Here is a 16,770-nt window from a genome sequence, read left to right on the forward strand (position 1 = left end):
CATGAATACTCCAACATGCTACAATGACTATACTGGTCCACACAAAGATATTCTTGGGGGAGGAATCAGACTAGCTATAAATGTAGTCACAATCCAAATAAATAGTTACCGTCTATCTAAGCTACCAATTTAAATTACAGGTGTGTAGTTTGCATGCATCTGAACATAAGTCAATCCATTTTCACAAGTATGCAAAAACGTAAAATGAATGCAGAGAAATAATCTATTTCCGACTAGCTCTAAACGACACCAAGTTGAGTCAAGAAATGCCAATTCCAAACTTCTACGTAAAAGAAAAATTTGGTTGATAAGACACAGATAGGGAAAAATACTTGATAGCAAAGGAAACATTTAAGATACAATTGACTGCCCAATGAAAACACAAGACCACAACATCCTTTAATATATCTGCAGTTAAATCTTGGGATCCTCATCAGATGAAAACAGCAGATACTGTTTTAAAGTAAAAAGCTTCCCCAAAAATAGCTACACAGAATAAATCATGCTGAAAATATCTATAAATTACCCCATTTTAAAAGAGGAAGCTGTGCCAGATTTTAAGGACTGTAAAAATTCTAAGGCAACAGGTTTTGGTGTAGATTCCTTTTGGGTTACTTGGTCGTGATCTGAAATAAAGCATTAACAGACGGTTAGTGTGATATGTAATTTTACACATAATAAAAAAACTTACTATTAGAAGTAGCCTAGAACTGATCTGGTGCATAGGAGATACTTTTTAAAGCTGAGCTTAGTAAGTTTAATCACTTTCTGTAAATGTGCAAATCATTAATTGGAGGTAATCCATTTATTGGAATATAAAATCACAATCTTGTAATAATCAAAATTTGCAGTGAGTGCATTTTTACTTATAAATTAACAAGATAAATTGAATCTTTCTTGGGCTGTGATATTTATATGGCTTAGAGAGATTGGCTTTAGCGAGCTGTCAATGAGATGTCTCAAAGCTTTGTCCTGTAAAAAACCTGGCAGGTAATTACAAAGGTGGATAATGGAGATTCTACTGTACATTTAATAAGATTTAACATCATTTCCTGAATAAATCCTGCTTCAATTAGTTACTTGTTAAAAAAAATCCTTATTTCATAAAAGTCTAAGTCAAAACTGAACAAGTTACACACCCACTAGTTAAATGTTTGTCTCACTCTACCAGATGCAAGTGTTAGCAGTGCCAAAGTCTGCATAAATTGCTATACAGGGTTGAAAAACTGACCACGCGAGATGTTATTGCAAAATAGATAGTCAATATTTCAGATAAAATAAAGCCAACTAAAACCCTGTTAAGATCATTTCCACTCATTATCTTTTGGCTGAAAAACTGAACAGAACAGGACCACAGGACATTTAAAAACTGGCCAGACCAGAAACACCACTAAGTGTTGAACCATCCTTCCCATTAAAATGGTACACATCTGTTGTAATAAATCTGTCTGATAAGAGTTATTTTTTGTGAATTTATAATGCCAGATATGGATAAGTCCTCCTCCCCCCTCGTAGCTCAGTGGCCAGATTATGCAGTGTGACACTTGGCACAGACTCAGGATTATATGTGGGACCTTCTCGGTCTATATGGCTAAGTCAGCCAATTCATAGTATTCTGAATAAAATCGATCTTTATACATCAGAAAATGCCATTTCAATACACAAGCTTGCTTTTCTATACAGCATATTGATCGAATTCAGAAAATGGATTCAACTTGTAAAGTGTCCTTTGATAAGGTTTCACTTACTCTGTGCTGTATCAGTAGATTGAGAGTCAGTGTCTGCATCATCTGCTTCCACCCCAGCCTCCTCCCCATCACCAAGCAGGAATTCTACAGTCTAAGACAAATGCAACAGCACTATAATCAACCTAAATGAAATAAATCAGGGCTTGACAAATTCAGATAAACACACCATAAGCCAAGCATTGCATTCAAAGATATTAAATATTCTCATTTGTGTAAAAATCCCATTCCAACTGCAAGAAAATTTACTTCCTCCATTTAGCTGCTTAGTGTATTAATCTGGTCCAACCAATTCAGAGCATTTACATTCCTTTTCAGATGAACCAGCAGTTCAGGTAAGCCTGAAGGATGATGAGGTAGGAAGAGTTATATCAAGAGCTGCTCTCGGATGCATGCAAACCTCTCCCCGCCACCCCCCCCCCAAAGTACATCAGCAGTGGTCAGAATGAGTGTGGAGACCTCCAACGGTGGTCTCTGCGGCAGGGAAAAAAAGTTAAGCTCAACATGCAGGAGATATCTTGTTCAATTTTAATACAGATGGGGGATATACTTTGTACAGGAAGTACCAAGCCTCCTACCTCAGCTTTCCTTTAACTAATGTCAAGTTAAAACGTTTTAAGGACGATACCTCAGGGTCCTCGTCCTCAGACTCTGTCAGTTCTTCTTCCTCGTCCTCTTCATCCTCAAAGCCCTGCTCATTATCGAGTTTGTACAGTGCTTGACGTTTCTGACGCTCTTCTATCCGACGCAATTTCATGGCTTCCTGGAGTTTAGCTTTCAATACTTGTAGTTTCTCACCTGTAGAATGCAGCACAAAGATAAGTCAGTAAAAGGCAAAGATCATTTTTAAAATGTACTGCAATATACAACTAAAATAATACTGTCATGTCCCAAAAAACTCAGTTTACAAATGGAGTATCTTTTCATGTTCTTCACAATTCTATGGCCCTTAGACCATGGAAACTAGATTCAGAAGAGTTGCTAGGCACAAGATTATTTTGCCTGCATACAGTTCGACTTAGAGGAAACTAACTCGTCCAAGATATTGTTGGTGCAAGAGGTACAACATATCGTTTCACACACAATGTCGCTTCAATTTTGCCACAAATATTTTCAGCTATTTTAGACTGCCAACAAATCTTGTTATTGGCTCTTTTATACTATGCATCATTCTCTTCCCATTCCCTAAACTGCTATTCATCCTACCAAGCTAATCGGTTTTGACCTGCAACCAGATTGGAAACATATTTATGAACTAAAAACTAACAGTGGGGTCAACTTAAAAGTCATTCAAATTTACAATAAAATTGAGAAGTTTTGCTGACTGCAATACAATCAAGCAACTATGATGTGCAGAGAATGAGAATACATGTGAATGCCTCAGAATTAATCAAAAACGGACTCCACTGCAGTGATTAGTGATAATTTAGCCACTGAAAGCCATTAATTTTAAACGCTTTACTGAACTTATCTACAGCTACCATTTTGCAGATTGAGCACATATCTTATGGCCAGAGGAGAGATTGGTAATGGTTCAAGATCTAGACTAAATCTCCAGGCTGAAAATTACTTCTGCAGATCGATCAACGGCTGTCTACCTCCATTCGTTAAAACACTTACCCGGCTTTGTCGGTCTGAATTCCTCCACTTCTTTCGTGCCCAGGGTCACCGCTACGGAATCTGCTTTCAGTTCCTCCTTCCCATCAGCAGTTGTTGTCTTCCGAATAATGTTAAGCTCTACACGGCGTTCTTGGTTCTGTTTAACAGGCTTGATGCCATGTTTCAGAAAACGCTCCTTTAATGCTTGAAGCTCTGAACAGAAAAACAAAAGCCACCTTCTTTACAGGGGCATTGGATATGGAATTGTACTAACAGCATACGGCAAGCTCTTTTGAATTCACTTCATTGAGTAGAGGTTTGCTCCCTCAACATGCATGTACAAGTTATAATATAAAGCTTCAATAAAATCAACTTTCATACGATGACAGGTATTGTCAACAACATAGATTTAAGGTAATTGGCAAAAGAACAAGGGGCAGAATGAGAATAATTTTTTTTTTAAATGCAGTGAGTTATGATCTGGAATGCACTGCCTGAAAGGGTGGTGGAAGCAGATTCAATAATAACCTTTCAAAAGGGAATTGGATAAATACTTGAAGGGGAAAGGGACTAATTGGATAGCTCTTTCAAAGAGCTGGCACAGGCACGATGGGCCAAACGACCTCCTTCTGTGCTGTATCATTCTATGCTCTTGGATTTGATACTGAATACATCTCCCATATAAAAACAGAACATAGAAACAGGAGTAGGCCATTCAGCCCCTCGAGCCTATCCACCATTCATTAGATCACGACTGATCTGTACGTTAACTCAATTTACCCACCTTGGCTCCGAATGGCCTCCTTCTATGATAAAAATCTTCCATTTTAGGTATCCTTCCCTACAAATCACCCTAGTCACATTTGAATGGCCCTGGATTAGTTCAGTCCAACCAAACAATTCCTGAAAAAAACACCATTGACTAAGTATTCAATAAACCTAGGTTTTCCTAAATAATGTAAACAATTTTGTGAACTTCCTTGTAATCTTTTGGCACCACAGACTTTCCCCGAGAGGATAGAACTGCTCTCAACCCTCCAATACTACTCAAGCTAAAAGGGTGCTTGAAAATGGCCAAGAGCAACTGATTCTCTGATCTAGCTTCCCTCCTATGAGTTAAGTAGTTGATCTCCATTCAGTAGTCAGTTGCAATCAGGAATTCATCAGGTGAGGAATTCAGAGGCACAAATTTATATTCGATCACTCTGTAGTGTCTCTATGTGGCACTATGCTCACCTAACAACAAAGGCTTCAAAAAGTTAAACTCTTCGTTGCAAAGATGTGACCCTCAAGATAAAATTGTGTTGCCTTAAAATCAACACTAGTTAGTAAATACAACAGCTGAGAAAGATAACCTTTGTTTACTTTGGGCTCCTCCAGGTTTACAAATGCACCCTCATCAGCACAAAGACGAGGTTTCAACGTTAGGTCCACACCCAGTTCCCGTAATTTATCCAATTTGGATTTTCGTTGGTTGACCATTGAAGCTGCCTCCAACCGTTGATCCTCTTCTTCTGTAACACTAGGTAGATCACTGGAGAGTTTCACCACAGCATCAGGTATTATTTTATCAAGCTCAACATAAGGATCCTCAGGCATAATTGTTACTTTTTCACTTGACCCAGCAGTTTCCATTTCCTCAGTTAATTCCAAACAGAAAGAGTAATGGTCAGATTCCGTGCTGTGCTCAGGATTTACATAGTCTTTTTCTTTGTTTACCAGGTCAGTGGAAAAATCCGGCTGTTCTATTGTCTCAACCGGCTCTTCACTCTTTTCTACCTGAATTTCACTTCCAGGTAGGTTAGGATAAGTATTTTCTTTATTATTTGAATTGTTTAAATGGGGTTCTTGTATTTCTGGAATCTCTACAGTTGTGGAGTTTTCATTGTTAGGAACCAACTGATCAAATAGCCCATCACCTTGAGGGCTAGCATTTAATGTTTCAATCTCTGTTGTGGAATCTGAGGTTTCCTGCAGCAAGCATGGTTGATACTTAGCTGATCTGAAAGAAAGTTGTGCATTGTTTAGCCACTGTATTAAAAATGAACATTTCTCAGTCATAGAAACAACTTTAACCATGAACAGTTTTGAAATCAAGCACTAATCTACAAAGAATATTTTTGCTAATGACTGGAATATTATAATACAAGTTGGTCAAGTTCTGGGACTTTAATAATGCTCCGCATACCTTTGGAAGAAAAATGAAGCAATTACTCCACGAGTAAAACATAAGTAAAATTCTATAGCTGTTCTTCCAGAGTAGAATCTAGGGTACAGTATACAGCTTTACACATGGCATTTAATTGCTACTTGTTTAGTATAGGACATTTTTAAAATTATGCACAACAAGGAGATTTTTGATCCACTACATGGGAGAAAAGGGAAATGCATATTTTGTTGCAGTGCTGGGCAAAATGGAGCAGCATCCCAGAATTTTGAGGGGCAACTGTTATTATTTATTTTAGGGATTTGACCTAGAGAGGGGTTTGGTCCAAAGGTGGGATTTGTACAAGATTCTTGTGAGTTGTGTGTATGTTTCTGTGCATCAACTGTGTAGTTGTGTAGTACCAACAAGTCTTTTTTGATATTACCAACACTTCAAACTATATTATCTGAAGACAAAAGTGAAAAATTCCCATGCTTATTTTGGTTTGCGGGGTTGGGAGGGGGTGAAAAAGAGAAATGGTCAGAATCTGAAAAATGGAAAAAGTTGAATGCTGAGTTTATCCTGTTTTTCGCTAGTGAGAAAATTTTAAATCTAGCTGACTGAGGAGCAAAAATAGATAACATGGCCCTTTGAAATGGTTCCTGGCACGGTCTACCTTTAGTCAGCACAGCTTTTTCCCACCCGAGACACCTGGAGAATTCTGAGACATAACAACCAGCTGGCTATCATCCAATTACAATTAAATACCCCCTGCCCCCACCCGACGATTAAGAAATAACTTACATTTATGCAGCACCTTTCACATCCTTCACAACCAATGAAGTACTTTTGAAGTGCAGTCACTGTTATAAGACAGGGAAATGTGGCAGCCAATTTGTGCACAAGATGTCACAAACATACAAAGAACTTCGGATGGTGCCAAGAGGTCTTTTACATCTGCCCCAGCAGGCAGACAGGACATCTCTGTAGCATGCTCTCAGATCAGATTTATATGCTCAAGCGTCTGGAGAGGGGCTTGAACACCATGACCTTTTTGACTCAGGTGAGAATGCTGTCACTGAGCAAAGGCTCCATTATGACAGACTCCTGAGACTATGGCATTGAAATCAGCACATTTTAGTGGTGATTACACTTCAAAAGTAATCAATTGGATATGAAACACTTTGAGATGTCCTAAGGAAATAAGGGACCATATAAACACTAGTTCTTTCTTCCTTCCTCTTAACCAGCAATTTAGTGTACATCTAATAAATGTGAAATTCAAATTAAATAGCTTAACAGAATAAAGTACGGTCTGCTGATATATCGATGTTTTGCCACATGTAATATAAAAATTATTTACCATTTGCAAAGCATATGAAGACATCTAGGGGTAGAAAACAGTTACTGCATTAAGTTTTTCTCCACTTCTTGAATAAGCTACTAGTTTCAGGATACTGAACATTTCCCAGTAGAATTTCACCATATTGAATGGTAATTATTTCACTATAATGATATCAGTTTAAATTAATGCCTGGAATGAGTCTATCCAGTCCAGCAGTCTTTAAATAGACAAATGAGCTCTACAGTGGATTAGCCTATTGCCCTTTCCACTCTGGAGAACCAAACTAATGGAGATCTGCATTTTGGCAATTGTAAGCATCGTAAGTAACTTTGCTCAATACAGTTTTTTGGACAGTGCAAGTCTAGAGCACAAAAGCTACCAATAATTTTGACAACTACCCTACTAAAAAAAAAATCATCAGATGGCAAATGTGGAAACATGGTTTGTTACTCAAGTGCAATAGGAGATACTTCTGATGCAGGGGTTTTACTCTACATGTGCAAGCTATCATACAGGAGAAAGGTGTCTTAAAAAAAATGCAATCTTACTTGAGCAAGGACATGGCACTTCCTTGGCAAGCTGGTCTTGGTCGTTTCTTGAAGAAATCGTGAATGGTTTTTGGCTGTGGCAGATGATACGGCAGAGATAAATTTGCCTCTGAGAAAAGAAGTGGACAATGTTACCAATATTCAGTAGTTCTTAGTATTGTCACAGGGCTACAAACTTTTCAACAACTGGCATTCCAGGTCACAAGCTGTAGCTTGCGTTGCAGGGCAAGACAATGGTCTCGTGAAAAATTATGGCTGGTCTCAGACATTGACAAAGAGAACACAAAGTTTCATTCCAGCTGCCTAAAATAGATACTTACAGGCTGCATCTTGTAAACGATTACAGAGCAAATCTCTCGGCGGCTAGGAATAAATTCAATTAAAATATCAGCAAGAGTATAGCTGCCATCTCTGTTAAATTATTGCAGCAATGCTAGGTGTCAGTGATTAAAGTAAATTAGATGTTGGGATGTGTTAAAATGTCAACACAGCTGAAATAGCGATGTAATCCTGCCACTTCATAAATCATTGGTGTGGCCACACTTACAATACTGTGTACAGTTCTGGCTGCCTCAGTACAGAAAACTTACGAAGAGAACAACCAGAATAATGAGGAGCAGAGGGATTGGATTATGAGGAGCGATTATTTAAATTGGCCATGTTCTCATTGGAAAAAGAGACAGTTGAGTGGTGATGTGATTGCTGTTGATAGGATTCTAAAAAGGAACGAGCTAATTTAGACCACGATAAGCTGTTTCACCTTGTCCAGAATGGCAGAACCAGTGGACAAAGCATGTGCCTGAAGGGGGTTGAATTCATAACTAATCTGCAGAAACATTGGGCATGATTTTGACTCCAAGCCAGGGCGGGGCAGGGCAGGTCAAATTACAGACGGGAAACCCGGAAGTACGAGTGGTCTCAGTCGAACGGGAGACCAGCCAGGGAGAGGATGTGTTCAGGTAAGTCTTTGTTTGCATAGATTGGGGGGGGGGGTGGATGTGCGATTATTTGTGGTGGGGTGGGGGGGTGGGGGATGTGCGATTATTTGTGGTGGGGTGGGATGTGCGATTATTTGTGGTGGGGTGGGGGGGGGGGGGATGTGCGATTATTTGTGGTGGTGGGGGGGTGGGGGGGCGTTGCTGCAGATGGACTTGTTGGGCCTGGGGGAAGCACTCCTGCTCCTCTGGGCCCACAAGCTGTGCTAGAAAAGGCACCTACCTGTTAGTCTCAGTCCTTCTCTCCTCCTTTCACGTGGCTTGAAAGAGAAGGCCTGAGAATCCTGGCCTCCTGGGGTTGAAATTGGAAACTGTGGGAAAATGGAGGGCCAAAGACTCATTGAAAGGTTTTAAGGCCCGACCCGCCTCCTGGGAGCAGGTTGGTCACCTGCCTCTTATCCATCCCTGGTGAAAACCAGAAATGGACGGGTTGGAGGTGGGTCTGAAATGGTTGCAATTTTGAATGCCCACCCGCTCCCAACCCACCCGTTTTTCACTTTTAAAATTGTGCCCATTGTTTCAGTAAGCAAGTGGTAGATCTACAGAACAGGCTCCCGTGGGAGATGATAGAGGCAGATAGTACTAATTCATTCAAATGCAAATTAGATCGATTTTTTTCCAGAATATTTTGGGATACAGTATTAAAGTAATTTGAGACATGACATATGGCAAGTGTAGCGTGCTTGGGAGAAACAGGTGACTTTAGATGTATAGTTCTCAAAGCTTTCCACCTCTGGGGGGTTTTCCTCGCGTCATGTCTGGGTCTGTTGTGGACTAATTGAGAGAGATTGATTGCTACAATTAGGCCACAACTCCATTATTATTGCATCATACGACTACCAGGACGGTAGACGTCGAACTACGTGGACTTGTGTTTTTTCATCTAGCAATTCCTATGTTCCTAAGACTTAATTTTTAGGCACTGGATGAGTACCAGAAAACCCGTTGTAATAAAGTCCAAGTCTGATAAAGCCAAAAAGAAAAAAGGTGTTGCATTACTCATCTAGATCCAAAATATAGTGACAGCATTGTAATGTGGAATAGTGGAAGTACTGCCAGCTCTCTTGGAACAGCTCTAATCCCACATCACTGGAGTAAAATGCTGCAATGTACCTATTGCATAATTAATGCTGTCCAGAATCATTGAATTTTACAGCACAGGAAGAAGCCAACTGGTCCATTATGCCTGCGTTGATTCTCTGAAAGCTATTCACATTCCCATTCCCCATATCCTTTTAAATTCTTCAAATATTTAAATGGTTTTTTCCATTATGGATTCTGCTTCCATTACTGTTTCTGGTGGGGTACTCTACGTCCTAACAACCCTGTGCACAAAAAAAAATCTCCGAAACCTCTTTCCTTGTTACTTTGATGACTATCTTAAACTTATGCAGTCTAATTTCTAACTCAACGACCATTGGAAATAGGTTTTGATAATGTAAAATGAGACACAAGCTTTCAGTTTTGAACACCTCTCAGAGCTCCTCTTAACCATCATTGCTTAAAAGAGACCCCATTTCTCTGCTCTCTCCTCAATACTAAAGCCACTCATCTCTGGTGTCATCTTAGTAAATTTCTTTTTGGCACCATTTCCACAACCTTGACATCCTTCCTAAAGTAAGGCACCCAAAATAACATTGTAACTGTGGCCCACACAAAGGATTTTTATAGATTTAGCATGACCTCTGCTTTTACACTTTACACCCCTATTTATAAAACCCAAGATCCTATATACTCAAAAAAAAATCAACTTGTCCTTCCACTTTTAAAGATTTGTATAACTGAACCCTTAAGTCTCTGCTTCTCTACTCCTCTTAATACTTTGCCCTATAGGGTACAGGGCTTCAACTTATTCTTCCTTCTATGCATCACCTCATTTCTTCATCTGATATTTATTTGCCCAACCTACAAACTATGTGCTGAAATTGCTTACAGTCCTCTTTAATTAACCACACTCCACATTTGTGTATTGTCTGCCAATTTTGATATGGCCTGCCAATTTTGATATGGCATCCAAAGACCAAGGTTCAGATCAAGAGCGAGAGGAAAAAAAGCAAGAAAAGCTGACCTCTGGATACCACTGTTCACATCCCTCCAGCTTGAAAAACATACATTAACCATTACTATTTTCTATCCTTTAACCACCTTCCTATCCATGCTGCCACACTCCTTTTAATACCATATACCTAAAATTTTATCAGCACTCCTCATCCAATGCCTTCTGCAACACATATACACAACATCAACTGCACTTCCATATTCAATACACTTATTTCCTCAAATCAATTAGACAAGTTTGAACAATGCTACTTAATGGCTCTGGGAGGTTTTGTAAATATACCACAGTACCATCTAGTTGCTAGAAGAGGAGCAGGAAGTAGCAAGAGGAAACGCAAATACAAGTACAAGTAACTTCAGACTCTTTAAACCTCACCTCGCATCAATCGCTGAGTTTCACTGTGGATCTGACGCATTGCCTCCTTACTCTGTTTGGCTGCCTTCCTCTCTATACGTACCTTTTGAAGAACAGAAAGCATTAAAAGTTGTATAACTCAAGTAAACAGATATGTAACCTACTCAGACCCTGCAAATAAACAAATGAAACAAGATTTTTTTAAAAATCAAAATTTCTTATTTTCAGGTATTCCTCAGTACTTAACCCTCTTGGTCACCAGAAGGATCGTGCAGCATACCTCCAGTGATCCCTTAACCTTGTTCTCAACAACTGATTATTTCTATACGCAGCTGGTATTTTGAGACAAAAATAGATTGGCCATTTCATTTGAATCAAGGAAGCACAAGAAAAATTGACTTTTTTTTTCAATTCGTTCATGGGATGTGGGCGTTGCTGGCAAGGCCAGCATTTATTGCCCATCCCTAATTGTCCTCGAGTACGTGGTGGTGAAGGTTCTCCCACAGTGCTGTTAGGAAGGGAGTTCCAGGATTTTGACCCAGCGACGATGAAGGAACGGCGATATATTTCCAAGTCGGGATGGTGCGTGACTTGGAGGGGAACGTGCAGGTGGTGTTGTTCCCATGTGCCTGCTGCCCTTGTCCTTCTAGGTGGTAGAGGTCGCGGGTTTGGGAGCTGCAGTTGAAAAAGCCTTGGCGAGTTGCTGCAGTGCATCCTGTAGATGGTACACACTGCAGCCACGGTGCACCACTGGTGAAGGGCTTAAACGTTTAGGGTGGTGGATAGGGTGCCAATCAAGCTTTGCCCTGGATGGTGTCGAGCTTCTTGAGTGTTGTTGGAGCTGCACTCATCCAGGCAAGTGGAGAGTATTCCATCACACTCCTGACTTGTGCCTTGTAGATGGTGGAAAGGCTTTGGGGAGTCAGGAGGTGAGTCACTCGCCACAGAATACCCAGCCTCTGACCTGCTCTTGTAGCCAGAGTATTTATGTGGCTGGTCCAGTTAAGTCTATGAGAAAGAAAGACATGCTTTGACATTTAAAAAAAGGTACTCGACAGTCATATGCAATATTGAACTTTAATGTGCAGTGTTACATTTTTGACAATGCATAGAAACTGAACACTGAAGAAATGATCAGCATATTTGTGGATTGATTAGTGGTAGGAGTATCTTAATTGTAGTCAAGCACCACCAGAACTCTGACAAATCAAACAGCACTGAACCATTGTTATGTGGCAAGTACGATCCTTGTACATTTCATAAATCAGTCACTTCCTATATACACAAGTGGAAATGACAGGTGTGCAGCACCACCACAATTGCAGAAGCTGCCCGAAACAAACCAACAGCTGAACTGCATTGGAACTGTAGCTTCAGCAGCCAGTCATAGAAACTGGTGTTAGTGATTGTGACAAAGAGAGTTTCAATACATTTCAAATCGTAACTATATTTTTTAAGCTATTTGAGATGTGGCTGGTGATCTGAACCTTACATTGCTGTAGGCTTAGGATCTGGGTTGAGCATGTATCCACATTTTTTGCATAGAATTTACAGCACAGTAACAGGCCATTCAGCCCAACTGGTCTATGCCGGTGTTTATGCTCCACAGAAGCCTCCACCCACACTACTTCATCTAACCCGAATCAGCATATCGCTGATTAGGGTTAGATGAAATAGCTTCAAAGTATGAATTGAGAAGATCCAGGTTGATAGCCATATGCAGCAGTGTCAACTATCATGACACTAGTTGGCCTCAATAGGCTAATATTATTTGCTGATACAGCTGGTGGAGACGGACAGGCTAGAGAAAGTCTTGGGTTATTGAACTTCAGAGAGTGAAAGCTATATTTAATTGCCCCTCAGACAATACTAGATGGCGTATCTTTTGCTTATATAATATATGCACTGAACGACTCACCTCTCTGCATATTACATGTCTTGCTGTATGTTCTAACCATATTCTCCAACATGCAGCAAATTGCTATTACCAGCTAAAATTGCCTGAAGTGTTTGAAATCTGCTGTTTTTGTTTTAAAATAAAGAGTCCAAACGATGGGTGCTGTTCCGGCTCAAAAAGATTCACTGATTTAAACTGCAAACGCTGCATTGATATAAATCTCAGGAACTTCCTGCTAGCTGAACAAGCCAATAGTTAATTCCAATTGCCTGGATAACAGAGTATTGAGCAAATCCGAGCAGTCACAGATGTAGTTTTGCTACAGACTGGATTAGGAGAATCCAATTGAGCTCCATCTGGATATTATACACCTGTAGTTAGTTGTTATGCCAAAAAGTACATGATGAAAATACTGCATTTGCTACACCAACAGCCAGGGCCTGGTTTTCTAAAGCCCATAAGATTTATTTCTTCAGGTTTTTTTTTAAATAAAAAAGTTAATTAAGGCATTACAGACTTACCTCATTGGAGTTATACTTCATATTGTATTTGCTAGTAGTTTACCAAATGTCTATGCTTCTTATATGTATTTTAATTGTAAAATATCAATAATTCAAGGTGAGCACTTAACATAACACAGCACTATGTTTAATCCAGTAAACAGGTTACTGCAAGTAGAGTAAGTGGTATTGTTTTGATCAAAAAAACAACTAGGGGTAGATTGATTTTTAAAAAAAGCTTGTGGATTGTAATGGACAAGATCTGCTTCGGGGAATTGCTGTAAAGCTAGAGAGAAAACATGGGTTTTTATAAAAACCTCAACAAGTTTCTGGAATTATTTTGAAAGGAATTTTAGAATACAAGTTTATCAAACTTAGAATCTGGTATTTTTGCATGACTGCGAGAAAAGGAGAGCGCAAGGTGGAAACCAAAATGTTACTCGACCACGAGTATAATTTTGGAGAAAGAGACTTTTACTAGAAAATGACATATTGGATACAATATTTAATTGTACCATTTTAAACAGTGACGTGACTAAGACTTAATATTATGCTACTGTTAGCCAATATCACCTTTTTCTCATCTGTCTGCAGCAAGGACTCCTCGCAATCATAATCCTGGAGACTGTCAGCAGATGGAACCGGTTTCACGCTCTAAAACCAGAAAAAAAGTGCAACTGAGAAAAACTGCAGCAATTGTACAAGTAAGCAAATTAAACTCCAACATGATTAAATATACAATAGTTCAATGTAATTAAGCTCCACCAATGTCTAAATGCTGCTTTGAAATATTTTAATTAAAGAAACAGGATTGGAAGAACACAAGAAAGGAATTTAATACAGGGCGAACTATTTGAATCTATATTTCTACATTAACCCAAACACACTTTTCTTAGAATAGGATACAGCTAAATTAACCTTGGAAAAAATCAGTCTTGTGCTTTTTCAGTGTACACAGACATAGAATCTGCACATTTAATCATAATTCAAGTCCATTCTTGGTCGTGTGCATGCTCCTTGGTCAGTCAATTATACATGTGACATTTTATATTGTGGGGGGGGGGGGGGGGGGGAAAAAGAGTTTAAAAGAGAAGAGATCATCAAACATAGAATCAGCCTGGGTTCCGAACTTCAATTTTTATCAAGTGGGTCCTGCTGGAAAGTACACATTATGGACACTGACTTGAGGGTAAGATGGGCATTACAAGTGTGTGAGTTTTTAGCATTTCATTTTAATTCAAGTTCAGATGGTGACTGCTGTTCAAAAAGGACAAAAATAGATGCCTGAATGCAACAGCAGTTTGGCTTGCAGGTTTAAAATGCTAATGATTGCACTGATGTAAATAGAAGAATCTCCTGTATCTTGAACAGTTTTATCTACTGTGAATAGCTGGAATTTTATATTTTGAGTGATTCCTAGTAGCCAAATATTACTGTTTGGGTAAACGTATTGCGTAAAGCCAGTTAACCTGACATGCATATTACACGCACATGATTTGGTGATTACTAAATTTAAAATATGCTGGATTCTCCATCACCTTAAAGTTGAGGTTGACAAACAGATGCACCGTCGCAGAATCTCTTTCCTGCCCATTTGGGATAAATCACCGTAGCCTGAGACTTACATTACCTGTCCATATTTCCATGATACAAAATTGGTTAAAAAATTGGACACTCTAAGCTGTTACGAACAAAACACAATTTTAAAGAAAAAAGATTCAAGTTGTATTCACTTTGGATTGCTTTGCTTTCTTTTTCACCGCTGCTCGTATAGCATCCAACGACAACTCCTCTTCCTCTCCAACGTGTGCATTTTCATCATCCATTTCAGTCTCAAACAGGTCACTGTTGTTTAGCAGACAGCCACTGTCATCCGCTATCTTGAATTCTGTAGCCGCTTCCTGAACAGAAGATTTAAATAAGTTCAGAGAAATTAACAAAAGTGATGAATCTAATTACAACTACATCCTATCTTCAGAGTGCTGGAGTAATTAAGACTTCAAAAAAAAATCTAAAATGTTAACTGGCTCAGGATTAAGCTGTTTTAAGGCACCCCGTTAAATATCTACTTGTCACACCTGTTTTTTGTGTTTCTTTTCCTTTTTTCTCTTCAGTTTTTCAACCATTTCCAGTTTATTTTTCTGTTTTTCACGCTGTCTCTGGGACTTGCCCTTTTGATTTGCTCGTTCCTCAAGATGCTTTGAACTTTTTGATTTTTGTTGGCTAACTGAAGAGCTATCTGAATCAGAGCTTTTGTGTTGTGCTTCTGTTGTGGGCAGTTCCTCATCTTCATTGCCGACGTAACTGGATTTTATCATTCTAGCTTGGTCTTCTCTGTTGAGAACATCTGAGTCACTTTCATCACTATCCAACATCACTCTCCGAATGCGTCGCAACTTCTTGCCCTTATCTACAGAATTAATAGTCAAGCTTTGTTCCTCATTCTCGTCATCTGATTTGGAATTGCCAGTTTGGTTCATAATGTTCGTCTCCCCATCACTATCGCTCTCCTGCAGCAGTTTTACCTTCGTTTTCTTACTAGTAAAAATTTCCTCATCTGAATCTAGATGGAAACAAAAAGTGATTGAAGTTACTTACATCTTGGCAAATTCCATTGTCAATTTTGTATGAAGTACTTCCATTTTCAGTATTTACTATATTGCCTTCACTATTGATTTAGTCGTCAACTTCATAGTCACCTGTTCATTCAATTCATACAATGACAAATACAAATGCAGAGAAATTATAGTCGCTGCTTTATTTGCAATTCAACTAGGGAACAGTTTACAAAAGATAGATCATAACAGAAGCACAGTGGCATAATGTGACTACAACACTGCAGCGAGGACAAAAGGGAGAAAAGAGTACCATTTTGAATGGTGTATTCAAATAATTTTCAATTAAATATACATAATAAGCCTCATGACCATATAACAGAATGCAAGGAAACTGCTAAATTGAAGCAGCAAACCATGTTTTTAGCCTGTTAGGCTTCAGAGCAATCTGCTTTGGTCAACCATATTCTAATCTCAGTTGGTCTGCTGTCAGGAAGCACAACTCACCTACAGCACCTACTACTGATGCAAGCTATATCAAAACTTGAATACAAATGGCCCACTCGCCGAATGAAGCATTAAAGCTTATGTGCTGAGATATAAATACCCAATAGATTACATTATTCCTGGAAAACCCAAGGGAACAAAATAGAATCAGTGAACCATTCCACCACCTTGATAAGGTATAGAATAATTGTTTAAAATTATTTCAAAAGCAGGTAACTTAGACCTGTAAAACAGACATCTGAAACATTCACAATGGACATATTTTGAGATTTTTTTGAATGAAGTGTTCAATAAGCTACAGCAAATATTAGATTAAATGATATTGAGGGAACTACTGGTGACTTTGCAAGCTGACAATCAAGTCATACAGAAGGATAGAACACAAACCTCTGTCAGAGTGGCACGTTTCTTTGTTGGAACGCGGGGAGGCCATTCCACAACTTCCCTTGCCACTGTCGGTATCACTGTCATTTGTTTTCTCCTCACCTCCAACATTCAACTGGAAAGAAAATACAAATAC

At 39.1% G+C, this 16,770-nt stretch overlaps 1 protein-coding gene across 2 annotated transcripts in view; it reads right to left on the minus strand.

Moving 5' to 3' along the window:
* LOC137342574 (claspin) overlaps window positions 1-16,770 on the minus strand; it is a 43,418-nt gene that overhangs the window by 18,863 nt on the left and 7,785 nt on the right. For both annotated transcript variants that reach the window (XM_068006544.1, XM_068006543.1), the window contains exons 2-12: window positions 16,638-16,749; window positions 15,267-15,751; window positions 14,922-15,089; window positions 13,762-13,842; window positions 10,813-10,894; window positions 7,384-7,492; window positions 4,700-5,346; window positions 3,366-3,557; window positions 2,374-2,543; window positions 1,749-1,839; window positions 527-626 (exon numbers count right to left, since the gene is read on the minus strand). In XM_068006544.1, the coding sequence (XP_067862645.1) occupies window positions 527-626; window positions 1,749-1,839; window positions 2,374-2,543; window positions 3,366-3,557; window positions 4,700-5,346; window positions 7,384-7,492; window positions 10,813-10,894; window positions 13,762-13,842; window positions 14,922-15,089; window positions 15,267-15,751; window positions 16,638-16,749 (2,237 nt within the window). The remainder of the gene's footprint in view (window positions 1-526; window positions 627-1,748; window positions 1,840-2,373; window positions 2,544-3,365; window positions 3,558-4,699; window positions 5,347-7,383; window positions 7,493-10,812; window positions 10,895-13,761; window positions 13,843-14,921; window positions 15,090-15,266; window positions 15,752-16,637; window positions 16,750-16,770) is intronic.

The sequence above is a fragment of the Heptranchias perlo genome, chromosome 26 (assembly GCF_035084215.1).
Source record: "Heptranchias perlo isolate sHepPer1 chromosome 26, sHepPer1.hap1, whole genome shotgun sequence".
Classification (NCBI taxonomy): domain Eukaryota; kingdom Metazoa; phylum Chordata; class Chondrichthyes; order Hexanchiformes; family Hexanchidae; genus Heptranchias; species Heptranchias perlo.